Source organism: Brassica rapa, chromosome A01 (assembly GCF_000309985.2).
Source record: "Brassica rapa cultivar Chiifu-401-42 chromosome A01, CAAS_Brap_v3.01, whole genome shotgun sequence".
Lineage (NCBI taxonomy): Eukaryota > Viridiplantae > Streptophyta > Magnoliopsida > Brassicales > Brassicaceae > Brassica > Brassica rapa.
The window spans coordinates 21,171,500-21,190,272 of record NC_024795.2 but is presented as its reverse complement, the minus strand read 5'-3'; the positions used below and the strand labels follow the sequence as shown (position 1 = coordinate 21,190,272).

At 35.8% G+C, this 18,773-nt stretch overlaps 4 protein-coding genes across 4 annotated transcripts; 2 read left to right on the top strand and 2 right to left on the bottom strand.

Moving 5' to 3' along the window:
• The first annotated feature begins 6,755 nt into the window (after positions 1-6,755).
• Positions 6,756-8,371, top strand: LOC103834261 (TPR repeat-containing thioredoxin TTL1). The gene is made up of 5 exons (XM_018657861.2): positions 6,756-7,261; positions 7,345-7,543; positions 7,655-7,851; positions 7,939-8,056; positions 8,138-8,371. Exons 1-5 carry the CDS (start codon positions 6,756-6,758, stop codon positions 8,369-8,371), a joined length of 1,254 nt encoding a protein of 417 aa, XP_018513377.2.
• Positions 8,372-9,800: 1,429 nt separating this feature from the next.
• On the bottom strand, positions 9,801-11,801 carry LOC103836277 (CSC1-like protein At4g35870). The gene is made up of 2 exons (XM_009112523.3): positions 11,763-11,801; positions 9,801-11,688 (listed from the first exon to the last, which is right to left on the bottom strand). The coding sequence occupies exons 1-2, from the start codon at positions 11,799-11,801 to the stop codon at positions 10,264-10,266; spliced, it is 1,464 nt and encodes a 487-aa protein (XP_009110771.3). The 3' UTR covers positions 9,801-10,263.
• A 29-nt stretch (positions 11,802-11,830) lies between these two features.
• LOC103834253 (DNA-directed RNA polymerase IV subunit 7) lies at positions 11,831-13,000 on the top strand. Its single transcript, XM_009110326.2, has 2 exons — positions 11,831-12,004; positions 12,390-13,000. The coding sequence occupies exon 2, from the start codon at positions 12,413-12,415 to the stop codon at positions 12,938-12,940; it is 528 nt and encodes a 175-aa protein (XP_009108574.1). The 5' UTR covers positions 11,831-12,004; positions 12,390-12,412; the 3' UTR covers positions 12,941-13,000.
• On the bottom strand, positions 12,946-16,281 carry LOC103834245 (putative calcium-transporting ATPase 13, plasma membrane-type). Its single transcript, XM_009110313.3, has one exon. It carries the CDS (start codon positions 16,111-16,113, stop codon positions 13,060-13,062), a length of 3,054 nt encoding a protein of 1,017 aa, XP_009108561.1. The 5' UTR covers positions 16,114-16,281; the 3' UTR covers positions 12,946-13,059.
• Between the last annotated feature and the right edge of the window lie 2,492 nt (positions 16,282-18,773).

Here is an 18,773-nt window from a genome sequence, read left to right as displayed (position 1 = left end):
TTATCTGAGATTTGTTGCAACTTTCGATATAACATGTACACCAACAAAAAAAGCTTCTATTGCTGACGAGACAACTTTCATAGATTTTGAGATGCAGCTGAATATGCAGCCAAAGCTTTAGAGATCGAGCCACATAATACTGAAATTAAAATTTTAAAGAAAAATATTGAATTGGTTCAAAGGGCTCTGTCTTCCAGCAAGGTAAAATATAGATAGTGTGACTAATTAGTTTTGGTTTTTCTTCCACTTGTTCTTAAGCTTTTTTCATGTGAACTGTAGCTGAAAAAATGGGCTGAAGCAGTAAGAGATTATGAGATCTTACATCAGGCAATGCCATACGATAAAGTCATTGCTAAATCTTTGTCTCAAGCTCAAGTTGCACTGAAGCAATCTCGCGGCGGAGTAGTTCTAAACATGGAATCTGGAGGTGATGTTAAGGAGATTTCTAGTCTTGAAGAGTTAAAAGCTGTATTGGCTCGTCCAGACAAATTTGTCAAGATTATCTACGTTTAGAGCCAGATAATTTTCTTATTATGTATACTTTAATCGTAGAAAATTATTGGTTTTTATTTTTATTCTTATTATTTTTTTGCTAATGTAAAAAATAAAAATTGTTTAGCAGGATAGACTAAGCCTTCTATTCTTTTTCTTACTTTTGATCTTATTTTTAAACGAGGTTTTACAAAAACAATTTCTTAAGGATTATTTTTTAGGAGGCCAGATTTGAGCAAAGCTTAATTGAAACAAAACATAGCCTTTTCTTAAAGCCTAGTTATTGAGTAGGGATCCTAGTGACGTTCATCCACCAAGCTAATACTTCAGATTCATCTTGCGTGTGATTCAGACTGAATTGAATTTGAGCAGCCGCTAATTTTCTTATGAATCTTCTGATTCTTCTCAATGGAAGCAACTTTAGATCATCAGCCTACTCACTCTTCTCTCACATGGATGTTGTAGTGAGAAGCAATCGAGTTTATCCCTCTTGCGTTCTCATTTGACTCGATTTCCTCTATCGAAGACACTTGGTGCATAGTAGATGCTCTTACCAGTCCCTCTAATGGATGGGATGATCCACTGTTTTTCTCAGGTTAAGCGAAATAATTTTTTAAAAAAGGAATTCATAATGCATATTGTTTATTTTTAATAAAAAAATTAACATGGATGCAAAGTCACCGGTGTGGTATACGGAGTAGATGTTTGATGTCAAGAAAAATAAAAATTTAACATCCAGGACCGAATAAGCAAACCGGTTTTGAATAAAGAACCGGGTTATTACATAATTTATAATAAGAGTAACATTTGGGCCTCAACTTTTCTCTTTAATCCTTGGGCTTAATTACATTATGTCATCAAATTAGGTTTAAGAAAAACCTTGACCTAAATTTTGTGGGTTATAAAACCCTAACCTTATGAATATGTGGAATACACGTAGTTCTAAATACACGCTAACAACGCACCCCAAGAAACAGACGAAGGGTCTTGTGTATTCTAGGGAAAGTTCCCATATTCTGCTTTCTTATTCGCGAAGAGGAGAAACTACAATGAAGTAAGTCAATTTTTATCTGAGATTTGTTGCAACTTTCGATATAACATGTACACCAACAAAAAAAGCTTCTATTGCTGACGAGACAACTTTCATAGATTTTGAGTTTGTTGAACAAACTAGTCTCGTAATGTTTTTCATTGCCATAACTCTTTCTCTCTAGACCAAACGTAACAACTAAGTTTTCTTACCCTAAGGAAAAGTTTGGGATTCATGAGATCATTATCAGCAATCTTTCTTTTTGTAATCTTGCAGAGAGGTAATGTTGAAGCCCAACGAACTCGTACCCGAGATTGACAATGTTCCCGATAATACTCAAGACTCACTGAGTACGGAAGATAATAAGAATCATGATCTTGATCAAGAAAAACTCCTTTCCAGTGCACCAAATAGCTGTACCCATCGCAGCCATTTTGGTTGGTTACGTAGGATCTTCTCTCCTTCGAAGGCAACGTCTTCGCCTGCTCCTATTCCAGATCCAAAAATAATCAACTCTAGTGGGGAAAGAATGTTCAAGACATGGCGCGAGGCTTTGGAGCTCTATGATCGAGCAATAGAGCTCTCACCGAAGAATGTAACTTATCTCAGCAATCGAGCAGCTGCATTGTCGGGATTGGGGCGTATGGGGATGCTCTGAACCAGTGGGAAGAGGCCATAAAGCTGGATCCACAATCTGCAAAGGCTCGTCACGGTTTAGGCATGACTCTTCTTAGGTAAACTGATTTGCCTCTACATTTTTTATTTTCTGAAATAGATATTATATCTAATCATTTGTCTTTGATTCCGTTGCAGGTTAGGTCACGTCGATGAAGCGATGAAGCTTGTGGAGGAAGCATCATATAATAAATACGACTTGGAGTGGGTTAAACGAGTAAAAAGTAACTTGAACAATTGTATTTTTGCAAGAAGACGCTGTGAATGGAATAATGTTCTGAAGGAAATAAGTGCCCCGTTGATTCCAGAACCTCATGCGTGTCCTGAGGTAATTTTCACCAATAGTAAATAATATTTAAGTGAGAGACGACTCATACGGATAAGAATGAAACACATTGTTTTGCTTATCTCAGCTAGATATGTGTAGAGTTGAAGCACTAGTATAACTCAACCGGCTTGGTGAGGCTCATGCAGCACTAGTAGAAGCTGTCCCCAAATTAGAACCAATAGCAACCTCTTTCTCACTGCCGCAGAGTCGGTTTTTCGATATGATATGTAGAGCCTACATATTTTTTTTGTCAAATCACAAATAAATTTGGCACTAGAAAGGTGAGATTAATTATTGGACTTATTGATTGGTTACTTGTTTATTGTTATGTTGGATAAAAATAGTAAAGATGCTCATACAAAGAATTTTTACAGGTACAAAGATGCAGCTGAAGATGCAGCTAAAGCTTTAGAGATTGAGCCACATAACACTGAAATTAAAATTCTCAAGAAAAATGTTGAATTGATTCAAAGGGCTCTGTCATCCAGCAAGGTGAAATATAGATATAGTGTGACTAATTAGTTTTGTTTTTTCCTTCCAATTGTTCTTACGCTTTTCCATGTGAAACTATAGCTGGAAAAATGGTCTGAAGCAGTGAGAGATTTTGAGATCGTACATCAGGCACTGCCATACGATAAAGTCATTGCTAAATATTTGTCTCAAGCTCAAGTTGCACTGAAGCAATCTCGCAGCGAAGTAGTTCTAAACATGGAATCTGGAGGTGATCTTAAGGAGATTTCTAGTCTTGAAGAATTTGTCCCGATAAGTCTGTCAAGATTATCTATTTTTAGAGTAAGAGAATTTTCTTTATTTAAGTATACTTAAACAGTAGAAAATTATTATGTTCTGCTGAATGTAAAAAAATTGTTTAGCGGGCTAGACTAAGCTTTTTATTTCCATTCTTATTTTTGTTCTTATTCTTACACGAGATTTTAAAGAAGACCAAAACTTAGGTTCATCCTCTAAATTCAATTCATCTTTTATTACCAATCAAAATGTCAGCTAGATTAATAATAAAATAGATTAGATTATATTAAAAAATCTAAAATAATTGAAAAGAAAATAATAACGCCAATTTTGATGACGCTGACGCCACTGACTAAACCCTAAATCATAAATTCTAAACTCTAAACCTTAAATCTAAACTCTATAACTTAAATTCTAAACCCAAACCCTATTATACCTTAAACCCAAATCCTAAACACTAAACCCAAACTGTAAACCCTAAACAAAAACCCTAAAACCTAAATTCAAACCCTAGATCCTAAACTCAAACATAGACTCCAAAGTCAAACCTTAAACCCTAAAAGAACAACATCACCATTAACTTAAATCTTTAGGGTATAGGATTTGGGTTTAGGGTTTACGATTTGAGTTTAGGATCTAGAGATTGGATTTGGGTATATGGTTTGAGTTTAGAGTCTAGGGTTTGGGTTAAAGATTTAGAGTCTAGGATTTGGGTTTAGGATTTGGATTTTGGGTTTACGGTTTGGGTTTAGGATCTAGGAATTTGGGTTTAGAATTTGGATTTACAATTTAGTTAGTGGCGTTAGCGTTATTAAAATTGGCGTCATTATTTTTTTTCAATTATTTCAGATTTATTTTAAAAAGATTATTCTATTTTATTATTAATCTAGATGACATTTTAATTGGTAATAAGAGGATGGGTAAATTTAAACGTTCACCCTTGAACCTAAATTTTTTTATTTACAAAAACTATTTCTTAAGGATTATTGTTTAGGAGGTTGAGCAAAGCTTATTAAAACAAAACATAGCATTTTCGTAAATCCTAGTTATTGAGTAGGGATCTGAGTGCCGTTCATCCACCAACCAAATATTTCAGCTTCATCTTAAGCGAGTGACGCATAATGAACTGAAGTTGAACGAATGCAAAATTTCTTATGATTGTGGTTGCTAAGATTTAGGGACATTGGCGAATGTCCAGGTTCTTCTTGTTAGAGGAGGGATGTATGGAATCTGAAATTTGAAGTGATTTGATTTTGGTGAGTTTTATATGATTTTAAGTGAATATTATAATTTGATGTGATTTTTGTTAAACAATTTTACTCTCATCTAAAATCATGGAATTTTGATATTTATTTTTATAACTAAGAAACATCTCTCAAACACTCTAAAAATGGCTTTTTGACGTAAAAAAAAATATTCTAAAAAAATTAAAGCGTTCAAAAATCTCCAATTTAAATTCTGTTCAATAACAGTGGATAGAATGTTTTTAAAATCCTCGTTTAAATAACAGTGAATTTGTCATTTTAATACAAATCATCTGAAACTCTTAGCTGAATATATTGGTGAATTGCTTCTTGTTGTTGGATGATGTTAAAAGGAATTCTATTTTACAAAAGTTTAGGTTTTTGTTGTTGGAAAAGTTAAAATTTTGATTAAATAATTTTTATCAAAATTATTATTGTTGATTCTCCGATTTGATTGAGCTTGATTTATGGAATGTGATAGTTTGATTGTCTGGCTCGTAATCTGTCCTCCTTGTCCACGGTAGGTTTACATTACTCACTTAATCATTTTCCTCTGTTATCGATAAAATTCCATAGCTCCTTCAAACATTATTTCATCACACAGCCCTCTGATCAAATTCAAGTATTTGTGTGAATCAGGATCAAACCCGCACTTAGTCATCTTGAAAAAGAGCTCAAAGATAGTGATTAGTTTTTTTTGATAAAAAGTGATTTTTCTTTATAAAATATGAATTTTAGTTTGTTTAACCGGTTTAAAATTTTCTGGTTAATTAAATTTTGAACTATTAATTTGGGAAGAAATAAATTTGAAATTGTGAAAAAATAAACATTAGGTAATATGTCATAATTTGATGTGAATCTGATGCCGCATGATAGTTCTTATAACATAATTTTTTCATATTACAGTAAAAACTCTATAAATTAATACTCGATAAATTAATAATCTTTATAAGTTAATTAATTATACCGGTTCCAACTTGAGCCAGTTCAAAATTTGACACAAATCGATAAAATAATAAGATAATATTTTTTTGAAAAATTCTATATAAATATATGGTCCCATTAAAATCATAAATTAATAATTTATATATATAAATATTTTATATAAGTAAAAACATATTATTATATTGTTTTTTTTATATTCTCAATCGAATTATCTTTATATTTTCTTAACAATTAATATATTTTTAATGAGATTTAGTAATATTATATCTAAAACCAAATTTAAGTTATATGCAATATATATTATATATACCAAATAAGTTTCAATATTATTAATTTATAGAGGTTCTACTGTACATATAAATATTGTGCATTTAAGGGAAGAAAAATGAATTTCAGGATCGAATGCTGCTTCACTGTTTGAGCCCACCACGTTTGGACCTAATTTTTGTCCTCCACAAAATTAGGTAAAACAACCTGACCTGTATTCTTTTCGTCACAAAACCCTAACCTTATAAATGTGTGGGACGCACGCTAACAACGCACCCCTGAAAACAGAGAGAAACGAAGAGTTTTGTGTTTTTTAAGGAAAGTTCCCAAATTCTGTTTTCTTATTCGTGACGAAGAGGAAGAACTACAATGAAGTAAGTCGATTGTGTTATCTTTGATTTGCTGCCGCTTTCAATTACTTTCTTTAATATTTACTCACACATAAAAAACTTATATTACTTATATAATTAACCTATGTGTTGAAGAGATAGTTTTAATGTTTTCATTGTCATAACTAGTTATAAAAGACTTCCTCTCTAATGTAAGATAAAAACCTAACTCTAATCACTATCTTTGAGCTCTAAAGAAAGCATGAGATCGTACGTTATCGGTTATCTTTCTTTTCGTAACCTTTCAGACAGAGCCGGACCTGAGCTCTCAGGGGCCCTATCCAAAAAAAAAAAAAAAAGATTTTACTTAAGAAACGAAAAAAAAAATCTGGTTTTTTTATACATGAACAAAAAAAGTTGCTTCTATGGAGATGAAGGTAAGTATGGCAAGTTTCGCCTAGCAAATTAAAGATACCGTGCTTTTTTACCTTTTTAGTTTTATCGTAACAACTAAATCAGATATCTACGAGTCTATAACCCTATATATAAATATTTATTATTTACACCACTACCGAAACTTTCCCTTTTAATTTTTCTGTGCATTTAAATTTACATATATCAACTGATCAACATACTATACGTACATATAAAAGAAAAAGTTGAAAGTGGGGGCCCCATAAAGTGGGGGCCCTACTCCAATGTTTCATAATACTAGGTTCAAGTCCGGCTCTGCTTTCAGAGAGGTAATGTTGAAGCCCAACGAACTCGTACCCGAGATTGACAATGTTCCCGATAATACTCAAGACTCACTGAGTACGGAAGATAATAAGAATCATGATCTTGATCAAGAAAAACTTCGTTCCCGTCCACCAAATCGCTGTGCCCGTCGCAGCCACTTTGGTTGGTTACGTAGGATCTTCTCTACTTCTAAGCCAACGTCTTCGCCTGCTCCTATTCCAGATCCAAAAAAAATGAACTCTAGTGGGGAAAGAATGTTCAGCACATGGCACTACAGGGAGGCTTTGGAGTTATATGATCGAGCAATAGAGCTCTCACCGAAGAATGTAACTTATCTCAGCAATCGAGCAGCTACATTGTCGAGATTGGGGCGTATGGGGGAAGCTCTGAACCAGTGGGAAGAGGCCATAAATCTGGATCCACAATCTGCAAAGGCTCGTCACGGTTTAGGCATGTCTCTTCTTAGGTAAACTGATTTGCTTCTACATTTTATTTATTTATTGAAAGAGATATTATATCTAATCATTTGAGTCTTTGATTCCGTTGCAGGTTAGGTCACATCGATGAAGCAATGAAGCTTGTGGAGGAAGCATCGTATAATAAATACGACTTGGAGAGGGTTAAACGAGTAAACAAAAACTTGAACAATTGTATTTTTGCAAGAAGATGCGGTGAATGGAATAATGTTTTGAGGGAAATAAGTGCTCCTTTGATTCCAGGAAGCTTATTACCTTATGCGTGGCCTGAGGTAATTTTCACCAAGAGTAATAATATTTTAAGTGAGAGACTCACAATGCGGATGCCCTGATGAGGATGAGAATTAAACACATTGTTTGGTTTGCTTATCTCACAACTGCAGCTAGCTATGTGTAGAGTTGAAGCACTAGTAAAACTCAGCCGGGTTGGTGAAGCTCACCAGACAGCACTAAACGCAGCTGCCCTCAAAGTTGAGCCACTCCCCGCCTCTTTCTCACAGCCACAGACTCGAATTTTCGGTATGCTATGTAGAGCCTACGCATATTTTGTCAAATCACAAATAAATTTTGCTCTAGTAAGGTGAGATTCTACACTTGTTGACTGGTTACTTATTTATCTTTATGTTGGATAAAGATGGGAAAGAGCTCATATAATGAATTCTTGCAGATACAAAGATGCAGCTGAAAATGCAGCCAAAGCTTTAGAAATCGAGCCACATAATACTGAAATTAAAATTTTCAAGAAAAATGTTGAATTGGTTCAAAGGGCTCTGTCTTCTAGCAAGGTAAAATATAGAGATAGTGTGACTAATTCGTTTTGTTTTTTCTTCCACTTGTTCTTAAGCTTTTTTTCATGTGAACTGTAGCTAAAAAAATGGGCTGAAGCAGTGAGAGATTATGAGATCTTACATCAGGCAATGCCATACGATAAAGTCATTGCTAAATCTTTGTCTCAAGCTCAAGTTGCACTGAAGCAATTTCGCAGCGAAGTAGTTCTAAACATGGAATCTGGAGGTGACGTTAAGGAGATTTCTAGTCTTGAAGAGTTAAAAGCTGCATTGGCTCGTCCTGATAAGTTTGTCAAGATTATCTATCTTTAGAGCCAGAGAATTTTATTTATTAAGTATACTTTAATCGTAGAAAATTATTAGTTTTTATTTATTTATTTTTTTTAAACGAGGTTTTACCGAAAAAAAAACAATTTCTTAAGGATTAAATTGTTTAGGAGGCCAGACTTTAGCAAAGGTTAATTAAAACAAAACAACGCATTTTTTCGCATTTTTTTAAATCCTTGTTATTGAGGATGGAATCGAGTGCGTTCATACAATACACTAAGCTAATTAATAGCTCAGTTCATGTTTTGCGTGTGATGAATTGATGTTGATTGATATGATTGTGGTTGCTAGGATTACATTGGCGAGTGTTGGAGGTTCTTATTGCGGATTGCTTCTTGTTGTTGGATGATGCGAAAAAGTTAATTCTATTTTTTTCAAAAGGTTAGGTTTTTTTTTTGTTGGAAAAATAAAAGTCTTGATTAAATATAAATTATTATACACACGTTAATTTATTTTTAAAAATTACTATGTCCGATGTGATGATTGTGATGAAATTTGAACATTGTAATTTATATATGCCTCGAACCGAAAAACGTAAGTCTTGCTTACTAATATTTACTAGATTTTTCACCCGCACATCCGTGCGGATAGATTTTTATTTTATAAATATATAACAGATACCATCGCGAAACTTCAAAAGATATTTATATTTTAGTATTATATATTGTGTAAATCTATAATGTTATTGGTTATGTTTCTTATTCGATATTATTAATGTATAATGATTTGTTTTATATATTTTACTTTATTATTAATTGTTATTATATATTAATATATTTTCGAGTTTGCTAAAATAAATTCATAGTATGAAATAAAAAAATTGAGAATCTCTTTCATTTTTTCTAATTTTTACAGACTGAATACAATACATTTTAAAATTTTATTTAGTTATACTATAAAACTGATATTTTCTTAGCATAATTTATATTTCTAGGTTATTTATTTTAGTATATTGTGGGATTTTATAAGTAAATACATTATAATAATACTATATTATTAATTATGAAATCAATCGCTGCATTAATTTAAAAATATTTTAAAATTTTATTAAGATTTTGTTAGGTTTTTTAATATATTTTGTTATAAGTAAAAATAAAATTTAAATTTACAGTTAAAATTTATTTATTAATATCTACATAATTTATAAGATTTTTTAGAAATGTTATATATTAAATAGATTAACTTAAATAGTCAAATAGATGTAATTGATGAAATAGACCTAGTATGATTTTTATGGTATTTCTTTTAATAAATTTTATTTTATTTTGTTTCATAATAAAATTTTTATTTAAATTAATGTATAATAGTATATATTATTAATTACGAAATTAATCAATGGTATTACTTTTAATAAAAATATTTCAAATTTTTAGAAAGATTTTGTTAGATTTTTTCTCAACATTTTGTTATAACTAAAAATAAAATTTAAATTTACAGTTAAAATTGATTTATTATTAATGTTTTTATATATTTTATATATTAATATAAATAGTTAAATAAATGTAATTAATGAAATGGACCTAAATAATGCTAGTATGATTTTTTTATGGTAAATAAAAATGGTACTTCTCTTTTAATAGAGAAGATTTGTTTTTTGGGTTAATGATTTTGAGAGAAAAGCAAGGAGGTCGATCATTAATGTTTTATTTGAGACATGTTGAATGTGGAGGTCCTAGCCACCAAGAAACTGATCAAGCGACATTATCCAATTCTTTAAGTACCTTGGTTTTGCGTAGATTCTTTAACATACCTTCTCCTGCTGCGTCATTCTATGCAACATTGCAACACTTAGAGCATCCACAATGGTGGATTTGTGGGAGGAGTTCTTAGGATTAGTTTAATAATTTATTTATTTTTTGAATAGTTAAGGACTCTAGTCAAAATAATGTGTCCAATGGTGATTTCCAATTAAGAGTCTTTAGGAATATGAACATGTTGGGCATAAACTGAAAAATCAGAGAACCGATCCAGCCAGAAGTTTGCACCCAAGTGAGCCAAGACTGAGCACTATCCAACGCTTCAGCGTTAAAGATTCTCCCGGCACTCACCAATGCACTAATCAACGCCAATGGAGAGCTGAAAAACACGAGAATCAACAGAAGAATAGTATTAACAATCACTCTTCTCACGATAAGAGCGATCTTAGTCAACCCCAGATGATTCCAGTAAATATCAGTCTCCAAGGGTGCTCTCTCGACTTTCCACTGGTTCCTCTGTAGCCGCAGCTCTGTGACAGAGAAGAACTTCCCAGTCCGCCTCGACCTCTCGTTTCTAAAATCCTGAACAGCTTTGTTAGCTGTGTAAACATCTTTAAACACCACAAACGCAACCCCAGCGCCTTGTGCTCGTCCTTCTTTATAAAAAGCTAACTGAGACTCCAAATCAGCTCTCAACTCTTGCAGCTTCCTCAGCTTCTCATCATCTGTAAAACCAAACCTCTCTGCAACCCCAGACCACATAACCTTCACCTTCCCCCACAAACCCATCAAAAAAGACAACACTCCATCATCTCCACTATTCTCAAACTCATCCGGCAACAACCTAGAGTCCATCTTCGCAACCAACCAAGTGATCTCATCCCTAACACGAACCAACTCCGTTGCCAGATCATCCAACGCACAGAGATCCATCGGAATAATAATCTTATAAACCTTCCCAGGATACTTCTGACGAAAACACTCCTCAAACTCAACTCTATCAGACCCCAGATTCTTAGGCAAGCCCTGCACCATTACAGTAAACACAGCCATGGAATCCGCATTGGGGTCACTCACATTCCCATTCCCATCTCTAAACCTAGTAAACTTCAACCTAGCTTCAATCGCCGAGATCCCAAAATGCGAAATCACCACAACAACAACCACAAAAACAAAATGCAGCCAGAGCAAGGCCGAGCCTTTCTTGATATGCGTGATCATCGTCTTCGAAAGCTCATCGCTCAACACAGCAGTCCCCGCGTAGAGATTCAAAGGCAACATAATGGAGAGAGCCAAAAGGGCGATCGAGAAGAGAAGCACGAAGCTCCCGCCTTCGATCAAGAGGAACTGAGCGGCGTCGGCGCCGCAGTGGCGAGCGATCTCGCGGCACGTGGCGGACCAGACGGCGAGGAGCTTGGAGAGGATAGCGGAGGGACCGGGCATGCGGCGGTGGTCGCTGCGGAGCTTGAGGAAGAGGAAGATGGAGACGCAGCATAGGAGGCCGATCATGGAGATGTTGAGGAGGTACTGGATGTTGCCGACCCACTCAAGCGATGACACGTACACAAGGACTTGATCCTTAATATCCTTCTCGACGGACCAATCCTTAGTTCAATTAGGATAATTAATAATAGTTTATTCAAACAAACCTAAGGATTTGCGCTAAGGATTCCTTTAACATATCCCGTTGTGGATGGTCTTATGCATGAATCTTCCATTTTCTGTATTAATGGTCCTAGAAAGGCCTATTGACCCATTTATACTAATGGGCCTTTATATTTTGGAAACGAAAGGTCTCGTGTCATTTCGATACAGAGCTCTCGAACAGTTGGTCGATACTCTCGAAAGCGAAGAACTCTGTGTGTTTCTTGCCTGATCGCTCCGTTGTAGCTTCTGATCTTGTCTTTCCGGGAAAGCCAAGGTAGAAATTCTAAGATGTTTTGTTTTTTTCAAGTCAAATTTTCTGATAGACTCAGTCTAGGGTTTGTGAATACGTTCCAGAATACAGAGCTTGGCTAAGCTTACAGTTAAAAAAAGATGGTTAGATGTGGAAGCTTCTGTTTTATTTTGTTTATTTGACTCTTGATCGTTTATTTGTTGAGTTTTATTCCTTGCATGTTCACATGAATGCAAACTGTTTGTTGAAATGTCTGAAAGAAAACTTGAAGAATACATTTTAACTTGATTACCCAAAAAAAGAAAGAAAAAAGAAACGCATAATATCTTTAATCAGAATGTGATTATTAGATTTGACTCGGATTCTCTTAGAAATGTTTGAATGTTTGTTGTATTTGAATGTTTCACAGTTACAGTCTCTCTGGAAAGAAAAATGTTCATCAAAGTCAAACTGCCATGGAATGTCATGATACCAGCTGAAGCTATGGACCCCAACGGCCTCATGATCCAGAGAGCTGTTCTCATTCGCTTACTCGATGCCTTTGCTTCCAAGAAAGCGACCAAAGATCTCGGCTACTTCATAGCACTCAAAAACTTGGAGGAAATAGGCGAGGGAAGAATCAGGGAAACCACTGGCGAGATTGTCTTCCCGGTGGTTTTCAGCGGAATCACCTTCAAGATGTTCAAAGGCGAGATCGTTCATGGTGTGGTTCGCCAGGTGCACAAGTCCGGTGTCTTCTTGAGATGTGGCCCTTGTGAAAACGTTTACTTATCACAGTATAAGATGCCTGGTTACGACTACGTTGTGGAAGGAAACCCGTTGTTCATGAACCAGAACATGTCCCGGATTCAGATCGGTTCCAGGGTTCGTTTCATTGTGCTTGATATCCAGTGGAAAGAGGCAGAGAAGGAGTTCATCGCTTTAGCCAGCCTCGAAGGAAACAATCTTGGCCCGTTCTAAAATAATTTGTAATCTGAATATATATAAATAGAAATAAATAAATGAAACCTTTACAATGTTTATTCAAATCAAATAATTAAAAAACCAAACATTTACAAAACAATTTTAGAGCTTGCTTCTCAAGATCTCTTCTTCCATTTCAGGTAGCTAAAGAAGTGCTTCTCCGGTACAGGAACAGATTTCACCAACCATCCGATCGGCCACGATGCCGCCGCTATGGCCAAGCAAACTCCCCACTGTCCCCAATTCAGCCTCTCAGTATCAGCAAACCTTTTGAGAAACTCAACCATCACAACCTGCAAGACCACAGTCACAACAATAATCCCAACGAAGAGCCTGTTCTTATGCAACCCTCTAAACACATTCTTCTTCTCAAGACTCCTCGCGTTAAACTCGTTGAACACTTGACACAACACAAATGTATTGAATATCAAAGTGTTCTTCACTCTCTCCGTCACGCCAAAGATCGACCTCCCTCGAAACTGAAGCACCAACAACACACTGATCTGATAAAACGCTTGAGCCAACAGATTCCTCCACATGACGTTTGTAATCAACGGAGCGGTTCGACCGACCGGTTTATTCTTCATTAAATCGTTAGTCGGTTTCTCTGTAGCTAAAGCCAACGCGCCGAGCGTGTCCATGATCAGATTCACCCACAGCAACTGAACCGCCGTCAACGGAACCTCTCCCGCGGAAACCGCCGCCACGAAGTTGATCACTAACGCCGCCACGTTGACGGTGAGCTGAAATTGAATGAACTTCTGGATGTTGTTGTAAACGCATCTCCCCCATTTCAAAACCGTCGCGACGGAGGCGAAGTTATCGTCGAGGATCACGATATCGGAGCTCTCCTTCGCCACCTCGGTTCCTTGGATCCCCATCGAGAGTCCGATATCCGCTTCTTTCAACGCCGGCGCGTCGTTCGTTCCGTCTCCCGTAACCGCCACGACGTGACCTAACTCTTTAAGGCATTTCACCATCAGGAGTTTATCGAACGGCGAGGATCTCGCCATCACTTTGATCCTCTCCACCTTCTCTAACCGTTGCTGCTGTGTGTAGCTTCGAAACGCCTCTCCTTCCAACACAGCGTCCTCGTTCGTTTCGTCTTCGGGTGTTAAGATCCCGCACTCTACCGCGATGGCTCTCGCCGTGAATATGTTGTCTCCGGTGATCATTTTGATGTTCACTCCGGCGAATTGGCAGTCCTCGACGGCTTTCTTGACTCCTGGCCTGCACGGATCTTTGATCCCCACGATTCCGAGTAAGCTCAGCTTCTCTTCTTTTAGCTTCTTCGTTTCTCCATCTTCCGAGTAAGCAAACGCGATGCAACGTAGGGATTTAGCTGCCATGGATTGAATGATATTCTCGAATTGAACCTTATCGTCTTCTTGAATCTCTCTCACGACTCCAGAACCGTCGTAGTATGTACAACACATAGCTAGAATCTTCTCAGCAGCTCCTTTCCAATGAACTGTCATCTCTCCTCTCTTCTTGATCAGTACACCACTTCTCTTCTTCTCCGAGTTAAAAGCTTCAACGTGAACAACCTCGTGTTCTCTAATCACTTCCTCCATATCCATCTTCAGTTCCCCAACCGCCCAGCTTAAGATCGCTTTCTCCGTCGGACTACCGGAGAATTCATACTCAGATGATGATCCTTTAGCTTTAAACACACTCCCTGTAGTGTTCATCGCGACTCCTTGATGAAACAACTCAACAACTTTCCTCGACAGAGTAGAAGAAGGAGAAGCTTTTCCTGATTCTAAACCGAACCAGGAATCGGTTACCTTCATTTGGTTAAGCGTCAAAGTACCGGTTTTATCGGTACAGATAGTAGTAGCAGAGCCCATTGTCTCGCAAGCAGAGAGCTTCCTCACCATAGCTTGATCTTTCATCATTCTCTTCATCGAATACGCTAATGTTAATGTCACAGCTAACGGTAACCCTTCAGGTATCGCAACCACTATAATCGTAACCGCAGCCGCAACCATTTCAACAACCGCGTTCACGATCTCATCGCTTTTCGTATTCTTTCCGTTATACTCGCGTTTCCCGCTCTCGTCTTTAGTACTTCCCGTGAAGTAACGGATTAACAGAACAAGAAGAACCAAGAACGCTACGAGTAAACCGACTTTACCTATCGAAGAAGTAAGCTTGTCGAGGCGAGTCTGCAATGGAGTTTGCTCGTTTGTGTCGCGTGAGATGTGACTCATCATTTGTCCCCAGGCTGTGTTCATCCCGACGGATGTAACCACCATTTTACCAAACCCATCAGCGACTTTAGTACCCGAGAACAAGAATCTGTTCCCGTTTAGATTTACCTCGACGTGATCGCTTTCTCCCGTCATGCTTGATTCGTCGACGTGTAACGAATGTCCTTCAACGAACACTCCATCCGCTGGAACTTGATCTCCGATGTTTAAACAAATGATATCTCCAACGACGATGTCAAAGATCGAAATCTCATGACGACGTCCGTTTCTAACGACATCGATCTTGATGTTGCTACTTACTTTCGAGAGTTTGTCGAACTGTCTGTTCTGTCTGAAGTTGCTGACCGCAGAGACAGCTACCACCAAGAAAACCGCTACGAATATGCTTCCTCCGTCGTACCATCCTTCTTTTAATCCGTGCTCTTTGATACCGAACCCGAGAGAGAGCGTTGCGCAACCGAGAAGGATGAGAATCGTGAGGTCTTTGAAAGCTTCGATCACGAAATGGATGAGGCTCTTCGATGGTGGTCTCGTGTAGGTGTTGGACCCGAACGTTGAACGCCTGCGTTGAATCTCGTCGGCTTCTTCGTTGATCCCTAGACGCGTGTTTGTCTTGAGAGCTGAGACTAAGCCTTTAGGGCCACCAAGAGACTCGAGTTTCTCTTGGTTCTTGTTCTTGACGAGATCGTTTAACGTTTCTTGATCGATCTTGAAGTCTTTGTGATGATCTTGATGACGGTCGAGATCAATGGCGGTGTAGGAAAGGGAACGAGGAAACAAACCGGGTTTTCCGATGGCGTGTTTGGCGCAGTTGAGGAGAGTTCTTGAGCAGTAAATCTTGATGAATGCTACTTGCCATTTCTTGTTTGATTTGCTTAGGGTTTTGGGGAGTTCTAGAAGACACTCGACGCCCACCAAGTTGTTCTTCTCTGCATGGGAAGAAACGTTTGTTGACATGGGCTCTGGTATTGTTTAACCCGGAATTTTTAAACCGTAGAGAAGAAAAATTAGTCAGAAACTGGAATTATTTTCTCTGTGAAAGCGATGGATTGAATATGAAGACAAAATCTGATGTAACAATGTCCATGCAACCTGTACTTTTTATAAGTTAGTTCACGAGTCGGTTTGTGATCCATCCACGAAGTTTCCTAGTAATACCAACGAAAGTTACCTTCACCAAATTGTTACCTAAAAACTCGTTCAATAAATTAATATTAAGACTTAAGCTAAAAGAAATATTAAAGTAAATTTATATAATTAATACATTATATAGATTAGAATAACTGAAAGTAGATAAAGTTCAAAACTATTAAACATAAGCGTCGTTAATCAAATTAATTAATAACAAAAAGTAAATAATTGAGAATAAACGATTTGGTCCACGGAGAAGTTTCCTAGTAACCGTTTAGAGTTTTTTCAGGGACACACGTGTTATCCACGAGCTTTACAGATAAAGGATCTGTTTCATGCATGACTAGTGTGGATGACCTGTTTTATGTAAACGTTACAGTCAACATGATATCATGTTGTCTTTATGATATATGATATTTTCACATTACTGGATATGCAGCATTGCGTAATCGCGTTTAGTCCGCGTTTAGGTTTAGTATCTAACATTCGTTTCAATAAAGGGAAAGTCGGCGCATTGGTATATCGACATGCCTACTTATACTGCACATATAAGATATGTATTCCCATGGTTAGCACTTAGCGATTAAGGAATTGATAATGATATTTAATTAATTCTCCAGAATATTTAATTTAGCATTTGTAGAGTTTGACCCGTGTGGAATTCGAATTCATCTAAAAGTTTAATAACGGCTATCTTAATTTGAGTTTAAATATAAGTGTCGTTGCATTTCATATGTGGATCACAAACTAAATTTAAAATGTTAAGAACCACGAAACTTGCGAATACATTCAATGATTTAATAGTGGCTTCCAGAAAATCACAATAAGGTGTCACATTTATATTAAAAACCATATTATGTTACTGTTATATATACCGGTTTATTCTTGGTACGTACGTAATGTGCTTTAGTTTTGGTTCTCGCCTGTATTTTGTAGACATTTTTAAAATGTTTCTACAAATTTTCTCATAAAGCTATATCATATTTTTTTTCTAGACCATAGATAGATTATAGAGCAAATTAGCTCAATATACTCAAAAGAGTGGAATACCATTGAATTGGGGGGAAATGGTAGTGATGGGGGGAAAAAAATTGAAGAGAAATAGGGTATGGAGTGCAAATAGGGGGTAAGTTGTGTGTAGGGAGTACAAATACTCTAGATTATAAAGATCTTATTTATCTTTTTTTTTAATTATATTTTTAGATTTTGGATAATTCAATTTTCTATTTAATCATATAATTAAGAATTTTTTTATTAATATTTAGTTATATAATTTATGTTTTTAACTTTTTATATATAATTCATGTTTTAAATTTTTACTAAAGACCTTTTCAGATAACAATACAATATATACATAAATTATCTCTTTTTAAAATTATATTTTCAGATTTTGGATAATTCTTATTATTATTAATTTTAATCAATTATCAAATCAAATAAATTAAAATTTTGTTTTTATTTTTTTAATTTAGTTATACATTTTATTCATTAAGGATATAAACGATATTAACCACTTAAACTTTTAACGTGAGAGCTCGATTCCAAAAATTTACTTCGCAAATAATAGTATAGAATACATTTTATTCATTAAGAATATAAACGATATTAATCAGTCAAACTTTTAACGTGAGAGCTTGATTCCAAAAATTTACTTCGCAAATAATAGTATAGATATCCTCGTTACATTTCTGTATACGTTATATATTGTTCGTCAAGTACTAAAAACTAAAAAGAAATCAAAAGAAGAAATATTCTAAGTGATATATATTCTTTCAATTCAGTTAAAAAAAAGTTATATATATTATATATTCCCATATTTTGAAAAGATCGGCTAAAACGGAAAACGTACGTGAGAAAGATTTGTTGGAAAGTCGAAAGATATGATACTAAAGTTGGTAGATTGTGGCGGAATAGGGTTCCATTCCATGGCTTACTTATAGTTGAAGACATGTGTTTTGTTTAGCGCCAAAAAATTAACAACCTAATAAAATGTTCGGCTAAAACAAGGTTTGAAAGCTATCTTTTCACAAAATTAGCATTAAATAAATAGTTTTATGATATTAAGAAATATTTTGGAATCATACAAAATTATGTCCATTCGAGATATCAAGGTGTGGTTCCTTGAAATTCTCATTGCCAGAGGTCGCTTGTTCGATATTTTCGTGGTAGTAATATACCTTTCTAAACAAATCCTTAAGAATATTCTAGATATGGAACTTTTCGGAATGTGATTAATCATTATAAAAAGTTTACGCACAACAGTTTATAAGAGAAAAAAGGAAAAAGTTGAAACCCTCAAACTTCTCTCTAAAGTTCTCCGCTTCCGTTCTTCGTTTTGCTTGCGGTGGCTGGTTTCTCTGCGGTCACCGCGGGTCTTTAGTAACGAGTTTGTTATCATCTCACCTAGCATGGGCAAAAAAAAACGGACCCGAAGAACTGAACCGGAACCAAACCAAAATATCTGAAATCGAAACCGGATCGAAATC

Coding starts and splice junctions, on each gene's coding strand:
- LOC103834261 (XM_018657861.2), top strand. CDS start 6,756: ATGTTTCATAATACTAGGTTCAAGTCCGGCTCTGCTTTCAGAGAGGTA. Junction 7,262..7,344: donor TTAGGCATGTCTCTTCTTAG/GTAAACTGATTT, acceptor ATTCCGTTGCAG/GTTAGGTCACATCGATGAAG. Junction 8,057..8,137: donor GGGCTCTGTCTTCTAGCAAG/GTAAAATATAGA, acceptor TGTGAACTGTAG/CTAAAAAAATGGGCTGAAGC.
- LOC103836277 (XM_009112523.3), bottom strand. CDS start 11,801: ATGGAAGATTCATGCATAAGACCATCCACAACGGGATAT. Junction 11,689..11,762: donor GACCATCCACAACGGGATAT/GTTAAAGGAATC, acceptor AATTGAACTAAG/GATTGGTCCGTCGAGAAGGA.
- LOC103834253 (XM_009110326.2), top strand. CDS start 12,413: ATGTTCATCAAAGTCAAACTGCCATGGAATGTCATGATACCAGCTGAA.
- LOC103834245 (XM_009110313.3), bottom strand. CDS start 16,113: ATGTCAACAAACGTTTCTTCCCATGCAGAGAAGAACAACTTGGTGGGC.